The sequence below is a fragment of the Cataglyphis hispanica genome, chromosome 20, assembly GCF_021464435.1.
Source record: "Cataglyphis hispanica isolate Lineage 1 chromosome 20, ULB_Chis1_1.0, whole genome shotgun sequence".
Classification (NCBI taxonomy): Eukaryota; Metazoa; Arthropoda; class Insecta; order Hymenoptera; family Formicidae; genus Cataglyphis; species Cataglyphis hispanica.
The window spans coordinates 5017300-5043688 of record NC_065973.1 but is presented as its reverse complement, the minus strand read 5'-3'; the positions used below and the strand labels follow the sequence as shown (position 1 = coordinate 5043688).

The 26389-nt window shown below is 28.5% G+C and overlaps 2 protein-coding genes across 8 annotated transcripts; one reads left to right on the top strand and one right to left on the bottom strand.

Annotated features, from left to right (window-relative positions):
• Positions 1 to 1184: 1184 nt before the first annotated feature.
• Positions 1185 to 8561, top strand: LOC126857144 (uncharacterized). Of its 5 annotated transcripts, none has more exons than XM_050606316.1 (4): positions 1185 to 1585; positions 4501 to 5021; positions 5124 to 5630; positions 5725 to 8561. In XM_050606316.1, exons 2-4 carry the CDS (start codon positions 4681 to 4683, stop codon positions 6023 to 6025), a joined length of 1149 nt encoding a protein of 382 aa, XP_050462273.1. In that variant the 5' UTR covers positions 1185 to 1585; positions 4501 to 4680; the 3' UTR covers positions 6026 to 8561. The 5 variants fall into 5 exon arrangements, with proteins under 5 accessions (XP_050462273.1, XP_050462276.1, XP_050462277.1 ...); XM_050606319.1 differs by having other exon boundaries at positions 1185 to 1608; XM_050606320.1 differs by having other exon boundaries at positions 1185 to 1708.
• Positions 8562 to 19111: 10550 nt separating this feature from the next.
• On the bottom strand, positions 19112 to 26169 carry LOC126857134 (splicing factor 3A subunit 3). 3 transcript variants are annotated; one of them, XM_050606293.1, is made up of 3 exons: positions 24788 to 25265; positions 21252 to 22545; positions 19112 to 19930 (listed from the first exon to the last, which is right to left on the bottom strand). In XM_050606293.1, the coding sequence occupies exons 1-2, from the start codon at positions 24998 to 25000 to the stop codon at positions 21256 to 21258; spliced, it is 1503 nt and encodes a 500-aa protein (XP_050462250.1). In that variant the 5' UTR covers positions 25001 to 25265; the 3' UTR covers positions 19112 to 19930; positions 21252 to 21255. The 3 variants fall into 3 exon arrangements, with proteins under 3 accessions (XP_050462250.1, XP_050462249.1, XP_050462247.1); XM_050606292.1 differs by lacking the exon at positions 19112 to 19930 and adding an exon at positions 25927 to 26169 and having other exon boundaries at positions 21154 to 22545; positions 24788 to 25000; XM_050606290.1 differs by lacking the exon at positions 19112 to 19930 and adding an exon at positions 25295 to 25516 and having other exon boundaries at positions 21154 to 22545; positions 24788 to 25000.
• Between the last annotated feature and the right edge of the window lie 220 nt (positions 26170 to 26389).

Here is a 26389-nt window from a genome sequence, read left to right as displayed (position 1 = left end):
AACTAAAAGAGGCCGAGATCCTAAGCTACACTACAGCATGTAATTTCTATATATGTCAACGGCGTCATCTCATCTTTTTGGCTCTATTTAGCTCTCATCTCTCTCGTTCTTCACTTACGCTAAATTTGACTGCTTATTCGAATCTGCTTTTATTTACATAGACTTGATTGCATATCCAGTCATTATCGACAATCATTTCAACCAGAAAATAGATTTATCATATTTTAGTGTAAACTAGTTCGCCAATAATTTAATGTAAACTAACTCGAGAAATTGATCTGGGAAATTGATAATAAAACGCTATATGTTTTAATGCATGTATATTGCAAACATATAATATATAAATATATTATATATATATCAATTAAATACTCAATTATAATGGCTTAGAAAATTACATAAAAATCTCAGTAAAAATAATGTACCAGATAAGTTCAGAACTGTATGAATCGCACGTTCAATGAAAAATATTCAAAAATGCATAATTCGCAACAGTTGTGCTTCATATACAACATTACGCAATATATTGCATACATAATCCCCAAATTTAAATAAAGTAATTAGTTAAGATGTCTATCGTTTTTTATTTTATTTGAAAATTATTTACAAGAAAAGTTGTAAACCTTTTTTTTGTTCACTTTAAATGTTGCAAATAGCATGTATTTTATAAAATTCCATTTAAATGTAACAATAAATGGGTAATTTAAATTTTAATTCTATAATTGAGGATATATGTGCATGTAATACATTTCCCATACGATTAAAAATTTTCTCCACAAAATTAATCAGCATTTTTGTTAATTTAAATAAACATTATTTAACTTATTTGATGTTAACACTACAAGATGAAAAAATAAAGGCAAAATAAGTATGTGTACGTACATATGCGCAACAACAGAAATATCTTAATACATAAATTTATGCACATATTGAAGTAAATATTCGTTTCTCATATATGCTTTGATGCGCCTAAATTCATGTGTCAAGGTATTTCTGTCCCCATGTACATATATTAAGGATTGGACATAAGGATATTATAAAGGAAATGTATATACATATTAAAAGAAGAGATCAAGATTGCTTTTCCAAAATTGTCAGCCAAAATCAAGCGAGTTAGATAATTCATAGGCCTATGTGTGAGTCTACATTTACACTCAATGTTGATCTGATAAAAAATTAGAAAGGGATGCGGAGATCGGCCGTTAGTTTATGGAAGAAATGTCTCCAAGTCGTTTGGGGCGCGGCGAAACTCCGAGACTCGAGAAGAGCCAGCTATCGATCGATAGCGACGCCTGTGCAGTGAGCGAATCTGAGCTACGATCAACGACCATAGAGCCCAGCGAAACAATCGCATCGTCTCGTCGACATAGCCTTCTTTCGACGAATATAAGAACGGTGTTGTCAGTGTTGATGGTGTTATCCTTTTCACGTGCTCCTGCCAGTGACGCATATTTCTTACGACTCGCTTCTAGCTTCTTCCTCGATTTCATTGGCCACGCAAGCGGTTGAACACGCTGTTCGCAACAGCGGCATCTTTGGCACGACGAAACACGTCATGTGGCTGACAGTGCAAGATACACTAGATGTGAGAGTGATATTGGAATATTCGTGCGTATTTATAGAATCGCGCCGGCTTCATTCGTGACTTCGGAATCTTTCGCCAGCGACGATAATTTTACGACAATGCATTCATAATCGCGATGAGAAAGTATTAGAAGAAAGCTCGTTTCTGACGTAGTTGATATAAATTGGCTGAAAATGTTTGCATATTTTGTCACGTAGTATGGTTTAATTAAGTATATAACTCGTAACACTTAATTGCTATCATCACCAATTAGTTTATGATCATATGTTTATAGGAATCATTGCGGATGCAAGTATAATTACTTGCAAGTATAATTACTTGCAAGCATAATTACTTGCACTTTCCATTAATGACAACAAATGATAGTTAATAGTTACCATAAAAATTAATTTTAAAGTAGAAGCAAAATTTTTTTATATAGTTAAAATAGCTTAATATCATTAAAAATAAATCGCGCAAAAGAAGTTGAAAAGAGATAATGAGACAAACATGTTATTTCCTTCATAAAATTTAATAAAAATATGAAGAGAAAAGAGAAAAAAAAAGATATATTTAAACTGGATCAGATTTGATTAATTTAACTTTTATGCGTTAAATTAAAAAGTTTTTAGTAATTTTTACATTTAAAAATATAATATTTTTTTTTTACAAATTTAAAAAATGCAAAGAAAATTAAATATCTTTCACTGTTTAAATCTGTCTTTGAATATACAATTCTTCTATTTTTCATATAACTTTTCCCTGCATAATATTTTCTTTTAAGACTATTAATTTTCAATACATCCTGAATTTAATTTTAGCAATGTAGAAAACAAACTAAAACACATTTTGAGATGTTTTTTTCTATTTCATTTGAATAATATGCGTAGTACAGTAAATGACTGAAAAAGTCAATATGTAGCTTAAGAAAACATGGAAATGGCAATTTTAAGGAAAGTGTAACTTTGGAGAATACACAAAATATTCAAAAAAATCATTCAATATTTATATGGTAGATAGGATACATCATACTGAGTAAAAAAACTTTAGTAAACATAAGTCAAAAACTTAACCGTTTCTGAGATATAAACATTTTTGTATGCTAGCATCATGATTGACCTATTGACTTCTATGTGTCGTATGAGAAGAAGATAATCTGTTTAAATCTTTATCTCAATATTTACAGAAGGTGTCCCACATATCTTTTTTCCATTTTCACGCTTGACATCTCCTTCTTAAGCTGGGTATACACTAGCAAACGAACAGCGAATACGAACGTTCGTTGTTATTATTTAACAGATATACGCTAAATGCGAAATAGAACATTCGATTCGCATTCGGCTCGATTCCTTCATGAGCCGATACATCAAAAACAATTCGTGCACGAATATCTGCTGAATAATAAAAATTACGAACGTTCGTATTCGCTGTTTGTTCGGTGTTCGTTCGCTAAATGTATATCCACCTTTATAGAATCGCGAATTCTTCGGTAATCACCGGTTAATGACAATTGACTGACTGTCGGTAAAATCTTCTATTATGAAGTATGTATGAAAATTGAATGAAGATATTCAAAACACGATTTATAAACACTGAGGTAAACCTCGCATGCGACACATAGAAGTCAATAAGTCAATTATGATTCTAACATGCAAAAATGTTTATATCTCGGAAACGATTAAGCTTTCGACCCATGTTTACTAAAATTTTTTTACTCAGTATGGTAGTCCTATCTATCATATAAATATTGAATAGTTTTTGTTAACATCCTGTATAATTATCGATAATACAGCCATAGTCAGTATGCCATTACAAGAGTATTTTACTATTAGCTATTCAAATCAGAATTTTTTTACAACTTAAAAAAAAGAAAAAAGTTAATCTAGATTATAGTTTATCTGTTTAATATATGGTATATACAATCACAAGCCTCAGAGAGAGAAAGAGAAGAAGAGAAAAAAAGAGAGAAGAAAAGAGAAATGATGACTTAACTCGCATATCTGTATTGTCAAATTAAATATTGATAATTTTTTTGAAGCTTTTTTATGTGTAGCACATACGCAAAAATTTACGACATTAATTTATGATATTATATATTAATGGCGGATTTTCTTTAACAGATTTAATATCGAATGTTTTGCTTTCAAGAAAAAGATTACAAAGATTATTATCTGTCATAGTTTCAAAATTGAGTATTAATATTTTGATAATTCAAACCTTAATTGTGGAATGACAAAGTAAAACTGCCAAAACCGACATAGATATATCAAGTTATTCAATTTTTTAACGATTAAATGCTGCATTTTATCAGAGATGAATTATATCTGCTTAATCAATTTAATCATTAGAAGCCTATTGTTCATGCATTTATTATTTATTTATAAGATATAAAAACGTTATTATTTATAAGATAAGATTTATACTGAAATTTCATTATGCAAAATTACTTGTGTGCGAAAAAGGCGATAAACCATATTTTAACTTATTTTTACAAAAAATATCAAAATAAATTTTATCGCATATTTCTTTTTATTCATGGTTGATGGAATAAGTTTGCGATAGTTTGCCAATACAATTTCCTTTTCGTAACTATTACATTCGCAATAACTGTAACTTTTAAGCACAATTATCATAAGATTAATTCGATAATATAATATATATACAGATGAAAGATGATTATTTATTGTTGATAATTTTAAAGGAAGTTTTATATTTCATCTATCTCTACATTCTTACATATATGTGAGAAATTGATTTATTTGCGTAAGATTTAAAAAAATTTGTAATATTTTTTTCTTCTAATATTATAATTAATTATAATCGAGAATATCAATAGAACATTTTGGATTTAAACTTTCTTGAAAGGTTTTTTTACATTTAGAAATTAATTTCTTTTTACCTGATTAATTTTTCTATCTTTAAAATATCATGTATAGTCGTTGCTCTGAAAACGGAGAAGAAACATTGGACACTCAGCATGACCTAAATTCGCCATTGTATTTAAACCACTCTGCAACAATCGGAAGAAATTGGAATAGCCAGAGCACGCAGATAACAGAAACGGAAATAAATTGATAAATAAATAGAGATCGGACATCGACGCAAGCGAATACAAAATGTCCGAAAGTGAAATAAAGCCAGCCTCGCCGATACCCACGGTTATGTGCGCGCATTGCTGTAGCAGCAGCGGTGGCAGTGGAGGAGGCAGCGGCGGTGGTGGCGGAAGCGGTAATCTGACATCCACGCAATTTCCAGCTTTGCAAGTTACCTCACGAATGCTGCGCTCGCCAAGCCACGAAAGCGTTACCACCGATTTGTCACTCTTCAGTGTATCTTCAATTGCGAGTGATCTGCGCTGTGCCAATAGATTAGTCACTTTCAAGTCGTACAGTGACGCGCAGCTTGTCGCACGAGGACCTTCTCCAAAACCGGATTCTCGACAGATTCAGGGTAACAGGTTCGTATTATGTTTATATATTATTTTTACACTATACATTTATTGTCATGTGCAAAGAGATCATTACATATATTTATTCAATTATTATTTGTATCTCGATAGACCAGCAGATATTCCTGAAATTCTTTGGTTTGAGGAAGAAAACGAGCTAATACGTAGTTGCGGAGTTTTATCATCAGTATTAGGATTGCGTAAGAGCTTCAGCACGAGCGATGTGTCACAGCTTCCCAATCCAGACACGGCTGGAACCGGTGGCCTTCGAACAGCAGTATCCGCTCTGGCTCTTGACACTGTCCAGCGCAATTCCTTGCTGCTGGAACATGCTAGACTTGATCATGCTTCAAGATCCTGCAGCACCTGGGTCGCCGTAGGCGAACCTGTAGCCAGTACATCTCAGCTTCCCAGCCCACATGGTGGAGCCGCACAAGAACAGCAACAGCAGCTATCACAACCACAACAGGCACAGCAACAATCTTCCTCAAACGCTCAATCAGTATCGCAACTGCCGCCGCAGCCACCAGTGCCGCCGCCACCGCCTGTGCCCTTTACAGGAGCGGATCTAGTTAGGTCCGTCAATAAGAAAGTCAGACAAAATTATATACGACGAAGGTTAGTACTTGCGTTTATTGAAGAATTATTAAATTACACTGTTAAATTTTTTTTAATATAATGCATTAATGATCTTTTATTTGCATTACGTTAGATTACTTACTACGTACCGCGCTTTGGAGCGTCTCTCGCAGAGCGAATTTAATTTAGACCAATTAGAAGCAGCAGCTACCGCGGCGCAAACTTCTCATGGAACTACTTTATTAGTGCCCGGATCAGCCGCGCGGATTCCTAGTACTTCTTTGATTGGACGAAAGGAACGAAATCATGCATTGACGGTCCGGGATGTTGAAAGAGAACGTGGAAATCAGTTGTCTAAATACGAGAGAAATATGATGATCTTCAATTGGCTTCACACTTTAGACGACAGCGCAGTTGTAGACAGCGTTGAATAAGAGACAAGAAGATTCTGTCATTGTTTCTCGCAACTCCGATAACATGCGATTTATCGTGCCTAAGTCCCTTCTTTTTCGGTACTACTTCATCGAAAGAACACTTCATTGATATAGGACACCAATTATCGCATCTCGGAGGATATCGTTATTCGTAAGACTTTGAAATATAGTCATATTGAATTATGACATCTATAGCGAAAGATTATACAAAAATATTTTCTTGCACTATATATTGAAATAAGTTAGTTTCTTTGCGTACATTTCTAGTCATATTCAATAAAAACAGTAAAACGTATTGAAGATTTTTTTTGTAACTTTTTTTTTCATTAATTCCTTTGTCTAATAAATATTGGATTTATTTGGATGCATTACTGCTGAATGAAACCGTTAAATAATTTATTTGTTTCACATTTTCTTGGCATTTATATAAATTATGGTTTTTAGGCGGTAAAAAAAGGGGTAACAAAGGAAAAGGATAAAATGGCTATTTAATCTTTAACATTCAGCAGAGTCTGTATCTATCATGTGTTAATAAATGGCTGTGTAATCTAGTCTATACATATGCTATGTTTCTAACGAGAAAATAAGTGTCTTATGATTATTTGTAAGATTGATAGCTATCTATTAAGACTTACCTGTCCACTCAATCCACACAATCCATGCAATCATATTATTTATATATATATTAAATTATGATATAGAAACGAGAAATCATATGAGTTATTCTTACGATATATAATATATGGAAATACATGGAAATAAATAAATTTTTTTTTTAATACGACCATTTATGTTTGATAATTGTGTAGATTAATAAAATATAACAAGACTTTTTTTTAGCAAAGATGGATTTTGCAACAATTGATCAAAATTATTTATTAATTCATAAATAAAAAAAAATTTTCAGTATATTTTACTAATCTATATCAATATTATCAAACAAAGATGCATTCGAAAAAACATTTTTATTTCAATATTTTTCGCAAGAGTAAAACTTGTACGATTTTTTGCTTGACATCATAATTCAATACGGCTGAAGATGTAAGCCTTAATTTACGAATCAAAAAAAAATCTGACAAATTTCACAAACTTATTTTAGTGAATATAAATAATAATGTGTAAAGAAGCTAATTTATTCCAACTATATTGCAAGAATAAATTATTTCTATATAAAGTATTATATAGCATATAATATATGATTTCATATCATATATGAGATCAGGATTCCATTCCTGATATTTTAACTCAAAATGGCTGCAGGAACGAGTCATAAACGAGTCATCTAATAAAAATTAAATGAATTAAAGGAATTAAAATAAGATATCCGTCCCTTCTTGTCTAGCAATATCGGTGTTGCTGTGACGAATGTATCTAAAGCATCTTGTATAAAATAAAAGTTTTACCGGCTACATACAAAGTACTCATACATGCAATATCTCATAATGAATTCGAACGCTTGACTATTTTGCACTAATGCACATTAAAATCCATACAAGTTATTCAAGAATGGAAACATAACATATAAGTATCTTGGTTAATAAATTTTCCTCTTCTCCATTTCCAAAATTCTTTTTAAATAATGTTATGATATTATTTTAGCATGATATACATTAAATATTTTATCAGTAAAGCTATTTATCTCTTATGTTATTGCATATTCTTTTATAAAACTTTATATATAACAAATTTTATATTTTTAATTAAATGGAAAAACTCACAGATAAAAGCACAAGTCTTATATATCTTGTTTCTGTGATTAAATGATTCACGATTTCTTTATAATAGAGAACTTACCAAAAATTCAAAAATCAATCAATTGAGAAACTTAAATTTGAATTCGATTTTAAAATTCAAATTAGATTTACAGATTAATTAAACTTGCCGCATTAACCTTTTTTCTTATTATTTTTGTTTTTTAATCTTTATTATTGATCAACTTTATGGCCATTGTTTTTATGACCGTACCGATCGCATGTCAACATTATCAGTTATCATATTATATTCTAAACACAGACTTCTATGCAGGATGTTTCGTAAACCGGATCACCTGTCGTGTGAATGGGCTAATCTAAGTAGAAAAGTCCTCTACCATTTTGTAATATTTATAATAATTAATGATATTAATTTAAAAAGATTAGCCAATTAGCATAAATAAAAGCGCATTGGGAAACAGTGGATGGAGCGCTTTACAAAGACTATGCTTACTAAAGGCTAAAAAATAGATATGTACGAACGATGGGGCGGAAATCACTCGTCCATAGTCATACATAGTTACGCGCCGCTTGCACATAGTCATTGTCCTTTATAGAGCGCCCCTCCTATTGCTTCTCAATACAATTTTATTTACGCTGTGATTGGCTAATCTTTGTAAATTAATATCTCATTAATTATTATAAATATCGCAAAATAGTAGAAAACTTTTCTACTCAGATTAACCCGCTTTACCTGCACACGACGAGTGATCCGGCTATTACGGGATACTCTATATGCTATATAATATACCTTGCTAACAGCGTGATAGATGAAGCCATTTCCAATTGAGAATATATATATATATATATATATATATATATATATATATATCTTATAATTATTTATTAATTATATACAAATACTTATTATTATTATTATTATATTATTATTATTATGTTGTTATATTATTTATTTAGAATAATTAAATATATATTTATTTATAACAATTAAATAAAATGTAGATATATTTTATCTTATTATATATATATATATATATATATATATATATATATATATTTATTATTAGTTTTAAATATGTCTTCTGAGTCTCTGGACTATGAAAATCATTTGCAGTAAAAATGTTCATTAATACAGATTGTAACTAGGAGTCCAATTTGTCTTTTTATCGCATTCGACCAAGCTGCAATCAATTTTTCTATTTAAAGGAAAAGCTGCAATATTTTATATAAAAGTATTGATTTATAAATATTTGATGCAATATTTAATAACGCATGGAAATAGTTTCTAAAGAAATAAGAGAAACTGGTTATATGTATTACTGAAAAAAAATTGATATTTCTTCCTTTAGAACATCTATTTGAACAGCCAAATATGCTACAAGACATTGGCATTTTTATTCTTATACGTGCAATATATATACACTTAATATTTTTAGTTTATTTTTATTTTTTTTAATGTTTTAAATGTATACATTTAAAAAATGAATTAATAACGTTTGAATGACATGAATCGATTGAATATCAAATTCATATCGATATTCTGCCCAATTGTAAATGGCTGCCGTGGCTTCAAATATTCTTATATAAAATATAGCTGTGTTAGCACTCTAGTATATTATATGTATAGAAATCTGTGATTGTAAATCATCGACGATATATGTGCGACGATGACAATTAAACGCTGTCCACTTAATTGTACAGATTCCATGCGAATTTTAAAGAGCCTCTTTTCTGATTATTGATTTTAGTTTGAGATTTGACTGCAACTGCAAATGTGGTGCATGTCAGATATTAAAATTCCAATTTGATCTGTATATATTTGTATTTATGTATCTATTGGATTTGTATATTTATATCTATGTTTGAAGATAGGCCAAAAATGTACATTTTTAAATGCACATTGATGTAATTGAATTTAACAATAATAAGTTGCGCACCTGAGTTCTTGCGAATTTTTCCATTTAATTGTTCTTATCCTGAGCCTATTGCTGTCATTATTCTAAATTTTTATACATATATTAGCATAGAAAAGTGCAAGTGATTAAATTCGTTAGATACAAATTGAAAAATTATTCAAATGAGGGAATTTGGAAATTTTCTTAATACGGAAAATATACATTTTGCATGGATATATTCTTTAAAAATTATTTAATCATATTAATTATAAAATTATTTATAAAATTATTAATTATAAAAATTTTATTATTTATGATTATAGAAATATTTTCAGTATTAGTTTATTGGTTAGTCTAAAGCAACATTTGAAACTAGAAATATGATTAAAAATGATTTCTACTTCATGATATAATATAATTATAATAATTTTACACGAGATTTTAGATATGAGAAAACAAAAACTTAAATTTAACATACAAATTCGGTTATTATACAGGGTGTTCCCTGTATAATACAGGATTAAATGGCCAAATTTAAAATATGAATTTAGGACCTTAAAACAAAAAAAAAATTTTTCTTTGGAAATATGCTCGCAAAAGCTTCATTCAAGAGATATTGACTTCTGATGTTAGGAATGAATAATTTCGAAATAATCTAGGTTTATTCTATTCATTGTACAGTAATCAAGATTTAATAATTAAATATTTTATTCAAAGTGATGCTGGAGGCCATTATTTTGAATAAAATATTTAATTATTTATTTATTATTACCTCCAGCTTGCAGACAAGCATATATTGCACTTATCAATGACAGAATGAGTGACTAACATATAACAATAACTGATTAACATTGTACATCTGTAATTTCTTCGCACTATCCTCCGTTTTAATAATTGAAGATCATTAATACTAAGGCACTTCATAACTTTTTGCTTGAGAGCACCCCATACAAAAAAATCTAGTGATGTTAAATCCGGGGAACGTGGAGGCCAAGCCACAGATCCAGCACGACCGATCCATCTTCCGGGAAAATAAATATTTAAAAAATATTAAAACTAACAATTATTTGGTACGAATGGACGAAGTTTTGTTTATAATGCAAACACAAGCCTGTCAATGATCATCGATCTTCAAAACAAAAATAAAAAGAAACATTTTGAAATTATTCGTTCCTCTAATTTTAAACTTCAGAAGTCAATATCTCTTGAACGAAGCGTTTGCGAGCATACTTCCAGAAGAAATTTTTTTCTTGTTTTAAGGTCCTAAATTCATATTTCAAGTTTGGCCAATTAACCCGAGAACATCCTGTATAATAAACAGTTTAGTAGAGTATACAGGTCAAGTAAGTGACCATACAAAAAATGGAGATGAATTGAGTCAAACTGAATCGAAAAATTCTGAACCATTTTTTGGTATAAAGCTTAATAAAAGAGTTATTATTGAATAAAGTCTGGCCAATCATTTGGCCGATCTTTAGCCGTGCGAATGATAGTGTGCGTGAGCGCTCACTGATGTCCTGTATGAATATAGAGATGCAATTTTAATAATTATTTATTTAATAGTGCAGTGTACAATTCTATAAAAAACGTACGTTGAAAAAATATACAAACATATAAACTGCGGAAGCATATATTTCTTGTGTTATAAACTTATTGTTACATACATATCGATAACAAATTTTTAATCATTGGACCATCAATATATTGATGAAATTTTAATAATTGTAAAAAATTTTATAATGGTTGCATTTCCAGTATACAACTAGCATTAACGATATATGAATATAAAAATCAATAAGAGATGCAATTGTGAAAAACTCTACTTGTTAAATATATGATATATATATATATATACGCCCAATTTAGCATATTCTCTATAATTAAATATTTGAGGAAAACTAATTCTCTAAAACTACTTCTCTAAAATTTTATTTATTCTACATGCGCCATATAAGAACTTAATAGATATGTGCCAAAACAAAACAATTTATCCAGACAGCACAAAGATATCCTTAGAATGTTCAAAAGGCATCCAAGACGGACATGCAAGATATCCTCAGAATCTCATTTTAATTCTCGGATCTGTTCAGGAAAAGAAAATGATTCGTATGATGTTAGCCGATGACTAACACTTTTTCTAAATAATTATGTGTGAAATCGATTGTATTTTGTTTGTAGATTATTGTAGTGCATTTATTTTTGTTTGTTAGTTCATAATTATTTTTTAATTAATTATTTAATTATAGACCATAAAACTAGCCGACATGTACTATAAAATTACATTGTATTTCGTTTGTAGGTTATTGTAGTGCATTCATTTTCGTTTGTTAGTTTATAATTAACTTTTAATTAATTATTTAAAGTGTCGGCTAACATCAAATGATACATCATATATATTATAAAATAAAAATAACTCTTTTGCAATCAATTGTATTTTGTTTGTAAAGTTTTGTAGTGGATTTAAAAAGCTTTACACTCTCTTTAAATTGTTTATAATTAATAAATAGATTTGTTGAATTATGTATAGCTATTCGACAAATCAATTAAGCTGCTGCTCTCTATTGTTTGAAACCTGAGCATTCCATAATTTATTACATTTATCGCTCATTTGTTGCTAAATGCCAATTTGAATATTCAAATAGTATCTCATTGCAAAAATATTCCGAGAAGCTAATAATTATTTCAATTGTATCAAAAAGTTTATTTTTTCTGTGTATTTTTTATTGATTGTTCACATTATCAATATATATATATATATATATATATATATATATATATATATATGTATATAACCAGAGATGAGGGGAGAAATGACCAATGTTCCGAAAAATCCTGTCCACGAAATTTAAACCGTTGCATTGCGCCATCTGTCTGAACTTGTACTCGCGTGGAGCAATGTTAATAAGGCAGTAGAACTGTGTTAACTGTGTATCCGAGACGTAGATGTATATAATTGATACATAATGTATCGATTTTGTCCAATATGATATTTTATATAAAATATATAGAATATTAAATCGTGAAAAAATTAAATATTTAAATTGTGCATATTAAAATTTGTACATTGCTTCCTCACTTTTTCCTATTATTCACAGAATAATTTTTTTTTATGAGCAAATAAATTTTATTAATTTTGGCATCCTTATAAAGAATGCTTTAGTATAGAAGAAACAATGAAGTAAAATGTACAAATATAATTTGTACGATTCTAATGATTATAATCAAATTCTTTTTATGAAATTTTATAAAATATTTTATATAATTCTATAGAATTATATAAAATATTTTGACTAATTCATATATTCTCTTATTTTCTTCAATTTTAAATTTTAAGTTGTATCTTTTTACAATTTTTCAATTATTATTATTCTTGTTTAAATAAAAAAATGTATTGCTATGCGCGAAAATCTGTAATAATTTTACAGTCAGCACATCGTCTCCTTTTATACATGTTGTTTTCATGTGTGTTGATCGCAAGTTCTGCACTTATTTAAAATATCATTGATTGCTTGTAAAAAGTATCATATTGTGGCATATTCGTGTCAATGATGATAATTAAATGAAACATATCATATTCTTATTAATTTTATAAAAAGAATTTGATTATAATCATTAAAATCGTACAAATATATTTGTACAGTTTACTTCATTACTGAAGCATTCTTTATAAGGATGCCAAAGTTAATAAATTCATAGGTCTACAATTAAATAATTAATAAAAATTAATTATAAACTATTAATTATAAACTAACAAACAAAAATAAATCCACTACAATAATCTACAAACAAAATATAATCTATTTCATACATAATTATTCAAAAAAAGTGTTAGTCGTTGGCTAACATCATACGAATGAGCAAATAATAGCTGAATACTGAGCATATGGAGAATCCAGGGAGATCCTGTGGGACATTCTAAGGATTTCTATGGAATATGTTAGGGATATTTTTCGTATGTTTCAGAGAGCAAATTCTGAAAATTACGTCCTGTTATTTATTGCTAATACTGAAAATTTATCACTGAAAATAGTTCACATTTATTGCTATTTGAGACTTTTGTAGTCTACTTAAATATTTTTAATTTTTTTTAAACATTTATCTACTCGATTTCTAAATAATTCAATATCTGAATTCTCTGTATTGAAATTGCATCAGAAATTAGACTGATAAAATAATTACTTAATCTTCTGCCAGTTGTTCTTTGCAAGCTTTATATAATTCTCATGACTGAAATTTAAATACGAGATAGTAGAGTTCCTTTAGTAAGAGTTAAGGCAATCCGCCATATATAGCCAAACTCCGAAAGTGATTTACGCGCTTATCTATGCAATTTTAAATTGATTACACTTATAGTCAACATAATTTTTCATGTTTAATAAAAAAAGACTCAGTAAAATAAATTATTCGCTTTTTTCATTAAAAAGATAAAAAGGGCTCCTGCATCCAGGATGCGTCAATACATTACGTATATCAAAAAAAGATGTGCCAATCAATTTTTGGCTCTAATGGAAAAGTTGTAAGTTGATTCGATGAATATTCTTGGCTGAAACATATGGTGGATTGAAATAACCAATCAGCAATTTTGATAGCCGGTGTCTTAACTTTTACTAGAGGAACTCTACGAGATAGACACATCGCGCGTCGCACAGCGGTAAACAAACGAACTAGCCGCTGATACTATTTTTTGTGAAGTTTTTGGCATGTTGCACACATTTCTCATGAAATATTAAATAAATAATTTTGGATATATAAAAACGTGCGCATCAAATTCAATTATTAATATTAAACAAAATTAATTATTATCAATTGCCAGATAACACATGTAGATATGTCCTCTGGAAATCCAAAGGACATCAATTATAGTAGACAAGTCAGATATTCTACAGATATCCAGGGGTCTAGTGGATATTTATAGGATCTTAATACTTATTATAATAGTTAAGATTTCTAAATTATGTTAAATAGCCTATAACTAAAAGTAGTCATGTATGTATATTAAATTTTCATAAAATATTCATAAAATATATTTATAATAATATCTTCATACGTCCTACAAATGTTCTGTACCGTCCTGGACTTATTCAAGATGATCCTGAGGATGTCTTCCCAGTGAGAAATGAAAGGTTGGAAAGACGGCTATTAGACGGCTATGTCGTTTATAGTTGAAAATTAGTATCCATTAAACCATTTTTTAACTAATCGAAAATTTTATTCTTATTGAGTAGAAAAGTTTTTCTGCAAATTTGCAACTTGTATTATAATATAAAACAGTTTAAAAATAAATAATAATTAAATATATCTCAGTGAGAAATACCGGTCGAAAAAACGTTTATTAGTCTATTAAACATCTATATTAACGGGAATTATATTATCGACTGCGCGAAAACCATATTTGCGCGCGGTGCAACTATTTATGTCGTCGATTTGAATTGTCATCACGTGACGCTCAGATAGCTGAATCGATTCGGCAACCGGTAAAAACCTGCAAGATACGTAGTGATTATTGTTAGCATTGTTAGCTGTGACACGATTCGAGATACGAGAACGCTGTTATACGCTTAAGTGCTTTTCTCAATTCTATTATATCCGTTCGTAATTATAAGGAATAAGATATTTCTCTCGAGTTACCGGTTATTAATTTGTGTGTTATCAATATGTTATCAGTTATCGGTTAATAATTTGTGTATTATCAGTATTACTAAATACAAAGAACATTATTGTGATTGCATCATCTACGAGTGTTTGGCTTTCGCATTAATTATTCCTTTTTTTTGCCCTCTTTCTATTTCTTCACACATATTTTCCGTCAGATGTACTGTTGTTATAATTAATACGCCAATACGTATTAATATTCTTGTACGGAATATTTTCAATACCTTCTTCCAAAAAGAACAAAGTTGTTCGACGAAAGGGGTAATAACGGTATGTTTATGTTATTTTATTTTTGTTAATTATATTATTTTATTTTTGCTAATTATTAACTATTGTAAAATTAATCTGAAGAAATATATTTTTCTAGTACTTTTTAATTATCACATCGATATTCATCACCAATAAATATACATAATCATCAATAAATATTTTTATTAAAGTAGAGATTATTTTGATTACTATATAATAAAAAAGAACATTAGAATTATTAAAAAACAAAACAAGAGAATTTTCGAGGAAAAGTTTAAAAAAAGTCAAATTTATTATCATGGATTCCAACGAAGAAGTAAGTTATTTAAATTTAATATATGTATTTTAAGTTTTGTATATAAAATCATGCAGATATTAATATCTTTTCTGAAACATTTATTTTTCTTGTATTTACAATTAGTGCTAATTTATGCACTAAATATTTAAATATCTGCTAAATTTATATATTTCATACATATTTTTAATAATTTAAAAATGCATTTTATTTAATGTACATAGATTATTTCATATTATTAATAACTATAGGACTTTCAGAAATTAATATTTGTGTAGTGCATTGGTTTTGTCAAAAAATATTTACAATATATCAAAAAGATTATTCAATAATAATGCTTTATTAGCATAAGTTTTATATTATCCAAAATTGTGTACAATATAAAACTTATGCTAATAAGATATCGAGTTGTTTAATAATCTTTTTCATATATTATAAATATCTTTCAACAGAATATGCACTGTATAAATATAAATTGTCAAAAGTCTTACAGTTATTAATAATATGATAATGTGCATTTGTATAGATTTATTCAAATCTATGCATATTCAGTAAAATGCATTCTTATTAAATAAATAAAAATATATATGAAATATATTAATTTCATATATCTGAATATTTTATGTATAAATTAGCAGTAATTGTAATTGTAGTATACAAGAATATGAATCGAATGTAAATTTATCAAATAATATTTTTAAAAATAATGATAACGATGATAATATAATTAAAGATTGTATCTAATTTAAAACATTTTTTTTAAATTAAATAAAATAAGAGATATTATTTAATGATTTCAAATTTAATTTTAGTAATTCTCTTTCTTCCTTTCTCTTTCATAGTTTAATAATTTATGTAAATTTTTGTAACTTTTATTATTTATATGACCAAAAATTATATATGTGAAAGCATTTTTTTTACAATGCTAACATAAATAATTAAATATATTTGAAAAGTAATTGTTTATTATATTTCAAGGCATTTTCTAACATTTATTTTTAAGAATAAAATATTTCAGATTGATTGTTATTAAATGCATGTATTTGAAACAGTAATTTCTCATTATGTTACAAGACATATTTTATAACATTTATTTTTAAGAATGATATATTTGGATTTGACTGTTATTAAATGTATGTATTTGGTGATTGCTCATTATGTTTTGAGATATATTTTTTAACATAGATATTTGCCATGGGTATAATTATTACAAAAATTTATTTTTATATTTCTCTTTTTATAGATATAAAAAAATGCAATTTTATTATGTAAATAAATGAAAAAATTATATTTAAAAACGATTTAGAATATTGGCACGCACGCACGAACGCACGCACGCACGCGCGCACGTATATACATACAATTCTATTATATATATATATATATATATATATATATATATATATAAATAATATATATATATATATATATATATATATATATATATATATATATATATATATATATATATATATATATATATATATATATATATATATATATATATATATATATATATATATATATAAAGTAATTGTAACTGCATTTTGGAGAACGTATATATATTAAAAATATTTGTATATACAATATCATTAGAAATACATATCTATAAGTAATGTTTCTGCACTTTTCTTATATATTCAAAATAATTAAAAATTATAATGTAACATTCATATAACAAAACTATATAAATATTAAATCAGCATATGTTATATCTTAATTTTATCTTAGTTTTTTATCTTAATTTTATCTAGGTCTTATCTTAATTTTATTAATTTTATTATTTTTAGTTATGTTTTTAATGCATCAATAATATAATTGTTATAATTAAATGTATAACTGCTATATAACATTGTTGCGTCCTTGAATGGTTACAATTATTTGTAATATTACTTGTTATATTCGATTACACTGAATTATATTAACTATTATAATATACATAGCTACCCAAGCAGAATATAAAATCACAATAACATCAAATGATATCAAAATAACATAAAAATGACTTGAAAATTATTTTAAATTGACATCATAATAACTACTAAAGGTCATCATTTTGACATTATTGTGATTTTCTGTTTTGCTTGGGTATAAGAGTGTGTTTACTGAGTTAATATCAAATTTTAATTTGCTACATCTTTTCTAAACCAATGCCATGTCCCTTATTTATTTCTTATGGGAAATTACTTAAAAAAACTTCCTACAATATATTTAAGCGATAAAATTGGAGATATTATCTTCTGCATTTGCAGTTTTACCATATCCACATATACAGTGTCCGGAGTCGATCGCACCCATTGTATGCAGGTAGGGCAGGTAAAACTGAGAAAAATCTTTTATCATTTTGTAATTTTTGCAATAATTATCAAAAAATTAATTAAAAAAGATCAGCCAATGCGTGCGAGTATTAGCGCGAGAAAAATTGACCCAGAGTCAATCCAAAAGTTTGCGGTCATTAAATGCGTGACAAAGTTTTGTCTACAAATGACAACGGTTAAGCGGGGAGCACACACTTTTGCATAAGCGCATAACAATAAGCATAAGGAAATTGATTGGTTCATTTTCTTATGCATACATTTGTGGACCAATCAATTTCTCTCGTGTGTGCTCCCCGCTTAAGATATGAGATGAGTGATACATAACGATGGATTCTCGTGTCCTAGCAACTACACATCAATGGTTTGTCCTTTTTTATTACGCGCTATTGGTCAATCTTTTTTGCTTCCTCTTAGAGAAAGCTTATTTGTTTTTTGTGGAAAATTTTTTTTTCTAATTTTGATACCAATGTGTTTAGAATGTTCTAAAACGTCGAAAAAACATATTTTTACAAAATGTCGAGTATGTGTGTATGTATGTTTGTATATGCACCAAAGGACGTGGTTATCTGCCGTTTTTAAAATAATGTCGTAAATTTTAAGATAATGAGCTAAAATTTTTTATATGAATAAAGTATCATTCAAGGTTGATTGATATTGTACTTGGCTAGAATTGATAGAGGTTTATTTTTTATAAAATTTTAAATTCTTCAAGAAAAGATGTTCTACTTCTACAAATTTTGAGATAATTGTTTAAATTTTTTTATATGAATCGAATATCATTAAAGGATAGTTGGTATTGAATTTGATGAGAATTGGTAAGTTTATTTTTTAAAAAATAAAATTTTCAATTTTTCAATAAATGTGTGTGCATGCTGTAATTTCCACAAATTTTGTGATATCAGATTAAATATTTTTACATTAATAGACTAGCATTAAAGAATGGTTGGTATTGATTTTAATGAAAATTGATGAAAGAGTTTATTATTTATAAAATTTTGACTTTTTCTACAAAAAAAATGTGATTGCGCTAACTTCATCAAATTTTGAGATCCCGGACTAAATATTTTTACTAAATATTATTAATAGAATATCATAAATATCATTAAAGCATGGTTAATACTGAATTTGATTAGAATTGTTGAAACGGTTCAGTTTTTATGAAATTTTGAATTTTTCAATAAATGTTTGTTTACGACCTAATTTCTGCAAATTTTTTAAATATTAGATTAAGGCTCCTGAGTATGGCAAAAATTCGACGACCGAACATTTGCGAGCGACATTTTCATGATCGCTCAGTGTCTATCTCTAGTCTCTATCCTCACGCACGAATTTTGACTACACGTACACATGATGCGATATGTCTGTTTAATAAGCTCCTAATACACTTCACTTATAACTTATATGATAAATTGTTGGACAGAATTCCTATGTCTCCAACTCAGAGTTCCGCGGCGACTACTCAGGAGTCTTAAATTGTTTTATATGAATAGAGTATCATTAAATTATGATTGGTAAAACTATTTTAGAGTTCTATCTAGTACTATCTCGAAAACTATCATTTCGATTTGTAATTACGATTACTGATATTATAAAAAAAAGGAAATAAAATTATGAGGAAGCTGTGTTCAAATTTTTATTTGCACAATTTTTTACTTGTTAATTAATTTTTCGAGAATTACTGCGAAAATCGCAAAATGATAAAAGACTTTTCTTCTCAGTTATTTGCTTTAGCTGTACACGATGAGTGCGGTTGACTCCAGACATCCTGTATATACACACCTTGTCTGATGAAAACAGATAAAAAGGAGCATGATAATTGTATTGATCGAATTGATATATTCTATTGATTATTAATAATCGATGTAAAAGAAAGAAGAAAAAAAACCTTAATATTTACTTTATTATAAATGCAACAGTAAAAGCAACTTTAAAATTGTTGCATAATTTTTTATCAAATTTTTTCTAACAATTTGTGTCACTTTTAAAATATTAGTTAAATATGTCGTGTCTTGCAATACATTAATAATATATTTATGTTGAACATTAATATATTAGATATCTTTTAAACGTACTTTTTAATCTTCTTTTAAACATTTCTTTCTTACTTCACTTAATTTTTTTTCAATCATTTTAAATCGCGAAATTATATGAATATTTTTTTCTATATGAATTATCAAAAATAGTTATATTTTTCGTCACTCCTATTCTAGTAATATAGACTGATCAAATATAACGAGAACATTCTTTTTTCACAAGTGCTCTATATTTAAATTTATTAAATATTTGTTAAGGATGTTCTGGATATACAATAGTAGCAAAAAATTATCAAAATTAAAAAGAAAACATGTTTCTTATATTCATACTGTTTGAAAAATTAAAAAAATAAATTCGGGTTATGAAAAAAATTAAAGTATCACAAAATATGGATTTTGACGTTTCCGTAAAAGAAAATAGTTGTAACTAATATTCTTCCTAATTTATGCAAAAACTTTTGATCGTGAATATCTCTGAAATCTCTCTGAAATCAACTGCAAAAAACAATGAAGAACGAGTAATTTGCAAAAAGAGAAAAAGAGACAGATATTTTTCTACAATTTTTAGTAAATAACTTTTAAACAAATTAGTGGATCTAAGTCAAGTTTTGCACAAATATTTATAACATGCAAGATGATGACAAAAAAATGATTTATTTCAATGCATTTTGCAAAAAAAAAAGATGTATATAATTTTTCTTTTGACGATATAATTTAATATGACATTAATAAGAAATTAAAAGCTTTAATTTAATGTTACATATTGCAAAGTTAACAACTATGCTAATTAAAATTTCGAAAACGGTCACAAAGAACAAGATTATATCAAGATTAAACATAAAGATCATAAAACATGAAACGCATTAAAAAGCGAGAGATACATGTATATATGTATATATGCAGTGTGTATAGTTTCATGATAAGAATACAATCTTATACAATCCAATAGATTTCAAGACAAATGGATGAAAAGATTTCCTCGGCAAAAATACTTTAATGAAAAAAAAAGATTATAAAAACTGAATACAAATGACAACCGCGGATTATAATAAATTTCAATTTTAATGTATACTTTATTATAGCAAGCCTTGTCTCTTAAGATCCTCATATGTTTTGCGATTGACTACATTGCCAAGCGAGTCTTCAAATTCTTCCTCTTGTTCTGGTTGCCAACGTTCTGCTTGTTTCTGTGTTTTCAGCTTTTCCCACAGAGCAAGTGCATCTTCAATTTGAGTGACATTGGCGAAATGTGCCGTGTTCGGAATACCGAGACAACGCATGCCATGAGCATGTCTCCATTCCGCGAAGTGTCTCTGAAATGCCTTTGGACCTTTATATGTGAAATTGCCACAAATTTCGCAATTGTAACTAATGTTTAGGCCATGTAGTTTGTATAACCAATAAGGTATGGGTTTCCCATCCCAGCCCAACGGTAAATTTTTTGGATTATATGGAACCTCATTATCATCCTCTTCCTCTGATTCGCTCGCACTTGCCTCTGCATCAGAATCGCCTCTTTCGCCTTCGGTTCTTGCTTGTTTTCTTTGTACATTTTCTTTCGTGGCTACTCGTTGACTGGATACTAGTTCGGCGAGCCTATACACATGAGCCTCTAATCGTGCAATTTCCTTTTGCTTTTCGGAATCTCTAGTCTTAGCTGACTTTCCCTTTCGATTCTTAGCTAATAAATTGGGATCTAAAGAGGCTTCGCCTTTCGTACTAAAAAGTCGTTGCGCCCGTTCCTCGAGCGTACCTCCGCATTTGAGTCCTAAAGCCATCAAAGCTGATTTTAATCTATCCAAACCAAGAGATGCTAACTCTTCCCATGATGAGAATGCAGATAATTCCAAGTGTGCTCCTACATGAGTTAAAGCACTTCCAGCTTCCTTGGGCCAACCAGGAAATGTGCTCTTCTCCCAATGAGTCTGAAAATCTTTATTGGCTTCTGTAATCTCTGTACTAATATCAAGTAAAGGTCTTACTCTACTCAGATAATCTGTTAAATATCCTAATAAGGACTCAACATATTTTTGATACTCTGCATTCTTTCTCTCTCTAGGTATATCAAATAAGTGATCAAAAGTTGATAGATAAGTTATATAATCTACTTTTTCTATTCCTTTAAGATTAATGTATTTTTGATAACACTCATGAAGATCGAGATATTTTCCATAACCTTCCTCATCTGTAAATTCGACAAGATTGGACAGTTCTTCTGTTGGATTTTCTCTCATCTTAGCTAATTCCTCAAATTCAACAGACATGGGAACACTAATTTCATTAGGATGTCGCCGATAAAATTCCTTTATCGACTTCAAACGTGAATAAAATTCTGAGAATTCATTTGGACCAGATAGTGCTTGAACCTAAGAACATAATCAACATATATCAAAATATAAAAATAAAACATTGAAACTATTAAATTGAAAGATACGAACACACACACACGCACACGCACGCACACACACGTATAAGTACAACGTGAATCACTAAAAAGCCTTTTTATTTTCATAAATATTGACTTTCCAACAAAAACGTTTAAGACAAAGTTAAATCATTTTGAAAGATCTACATTTTTGTAGTTTTAATTTCTTTTTTTCAGATAGAGATATCAAAAAGTTTTGTAAGTCATTACAAAGTTTTTTAACAAAAAGTACTATTTTTAATCAACTAAATTATAGATGACAAATCTAACAACGTATAATACTTTAATCATGGGGTGATTTCAATATGAAAAAATCTAGAAAAACAGGAGAAGTAATAAAAAGTAAGTAATAAAAATAATTTCTCAAATAAAATAAATTAATTTTACTTAATAAAATATTCAGAGTTGCCCTTTTATTTCATGAATATGTTCTTTAAAAAAAACAGTTGCATGAACTTTTTGCAACATATCTTTTGAAATTCGATAAGCATTGGTAATAGTTGTTTCATATCTTCAAGTTTGATAAACACAAAGAAACAAAATGTATATATGGGATTTCATTGGAATAATATGAACAAATAATATATTGAGATGATCAGTTACCGAAAATAAGAAGCAATGTATTATCAATGTCGAACAGCTTCAAAAGATAGTACTTATTAAATAAAATTAATGTATTCTGTTTGAAAAATTATTTTTATTATCTACTTATTTCAATCATACTGTTTTTCTGGATTTTTTCAGTTCAATGTCACCTTGCAGTCAAGGTGTTGTAGATCGTTAGATTCGTCTTTTCATTTTCTACAATTATAGCTGCTTAAAAATAGAGTTTTCCATTTAAAAAAGTTGAGATAAAAAACATTTTGGTGCTTCCACCTAAAAAAAAGCTAAGACAACCAAAAAAATGTGCTCCTTTCAAAATAATTTAACTTTTATCTTACATCTTTTTGTCTAAAATCAATATTTATGATGACATCTTAGAAGACAATTTCTAATAACTCATTCTGTATAATCTTAAATACATCAAATTCAAAACTAATTTATTCTTTCATTTGTTGACTTTATTAGATAAATCTGAAGTTGTGAAATGTAATGACTACTAACATGAAAGTTAAATATCTAAGAAATATTTGTTTCGAAATACATATACCTTACATGATACTTGCTTCTCAGAATTTGTCACTCTATATAATTTTACTATAAAGCCAGTAGCACATAATGCTATTTTGCTGGGGAGCTATTATGGTTTTTGAAACGATGTTGAAACAAGAGAAAAATTACAAAAGTGAACAGATTTATTAGATTTATTAGATTTACTAGATTTCAACAAATGAAATTGTAGATATTCTAGTGAATTTCCTCATTTTTGTATTTTCTTTGTTTCGAAAAGCGTAATAGGCCTCCTTGATGCTGGATTGCTTGCATGTACTTGTACTGGCAAACTTGCTATCTACTAGGTTGGATATTGTGTCTGCTGGTAATGCTGCTGATTTGCTAGATTTCCATAATAGCTAACAATGTTTTCTTTGCTTGATCTTGTGTTGGCTCCTTGCGAGAACCAATCAAGATACAACAGGTTAGGGCTAGGTTATATAAAAGAAGTTACGTTAAAATTTTCTTGTGCAGATATTGATGAATGGAAAGAAATATGATGCATATAATGCAATTGCATTTTATCGACATTGTACTGTAGTAGTAATAGCTTGCTTCATATTTATTTACCAAATGCTAGTACAAGCCAGCACAAAAGATCATCGTCTGAAGCCAAATCAGCCAAATGATCAATGACATTTGGCAACAATGGTGCTCACAACAGCAAGCATGTAATCTAGCTAGCAATCCAACAGATAAAATAGCATTGTGATTCGCTTGCTTAAGAAAATATTCTACTTGAAAAAATAAAATTGATTTTAAAGTTTCTTTTACGTCTTACTCATAAAAAAAGTAATGGCATACACTTCAAAACTGTAAAATTCTCTAACTTCAATTTTTCCTGTTATTTAAAAATATATTGGATGAATAATTAAAAAATCTTCTGTGTATGTATATATAGACATATTCACACATATCCATAAATACATATACTTAATAAATATATTAATAAATAAATATATATATATATATATATATATATATATATATATATATATATGTATATATACATATACAATTTTTTAACATACTTCCTCTTTCCTCTGTCCATCTTTATCCTCATATAAATCTTGCAAATGCATTGTGCTATCCATATATTGATCCAATAACATTTTTAGACGATGTTCCGAATTGATGTTTTCGCGATGACCCGCTTTTCTATGTAACATCTCTTTTACCATTGCATCCATCAATCGTTCCCTTTCTTCATGATATCGTCGTTGTTGTTCCAATATCGTTTCCATCTTTATTTTAATATAAAAAATGTAACCTGTTTTAATTTTTACATTGACTCACAAATCACTTGTGCCACAAAATAGATGATTAAATACAATTTAATCCATAGATAATATAAAAAAATAGATAGTTAATTCTCGTATTTCGCTTTAGAAAACAAAGAGAGTCAATACGGTTCACGACAAGTAATCAGATTTATACTGAGACTCCGGATGCGTTTCGTCTCACGCATTGACGCATAGATTGCCTGAAAATCTATAGTTCACGTAACATATATTATAGATTTCCAAGCGACTACGCACTCTATCGCTTGCCAGAACCTGAGTTGCGCCTGGCTCTTGATTGGTCGCCGCAGCATTTGCCGGAATCTTAAGGCCATTGCACGTTAAAAAATTTTAGTCGTAATCATAAGGCCGTAAGAAAATTGACAAATCACAATCAAACATTTTAAAACATAATAAGAATGTTTGAACTGTGATTGGTTGATTTACTTACGGCTTTACGATTACGATTAAAATTTTTTAACGTGCAATGGCCTTTATCATTTCAGTTGCCACTCTGCTGATTTTAACCGTCGGTTAACCTAACCAAAGGTGGTGAAATTGGCCCTCAATCAGTTAAAAAAATCCTCTAGATTATTCTGGGATTATTTCTGGCCGAATTAGAACCAGCACCACAGACTTCTATATAATACTGCGCCGCTAACTCCCTTATATACTAGAGTTCTAAATAATCAGAAAAGCGACATCATTATCCCCTCCATGTCTCCCGTGATCGCTATGTTGGACCCGCAGTTATCCATTTGTAAATATACGTTTGCAGCAGTGAATTGATAATCGTAAATATACGTTTCAAATGTCTTAATAGTCTCAGGAATATTAAAAATGTTTTTTTTTTAGAAAATAACATTACAAATATATCTTTTTTCACTTACAGTATACTGGTTGCGGTTAATTTGTACATTACAGATCCAACATGACGATCAGTCAATCAGCAAACGAGAAGCTATTGTCACTTCTCTGATTATTTAGGACCAATTTCACCACCTTCGGTTAGATTAACCGACAGCAGAGTGGCAACTGAAATGATAAGAATGCTTGATTTTCATTCACCCTTATTTTCTGTTGCCACCCTGCTGATTTTAACCGTCGGTTAACTTAACCGAAGGTGGTGAAATTGGCCCTTAGGACTCTATTATATACTGATCGAAAAATTGACTCCATAAAGTATGTAAAACATATAAGAAGTAAGCATTTGCGTATGCGTGATTTAAGTAGGAATCAATAGGAAAGAAAAAGATAGGAGCTGATATGTAATATATACAGACGAAAAGTGTTTTTATGTGTGTGTGTGCTATGTGCGTATGTGTTCTGTACATACTTCTTGGTGCTATGTAT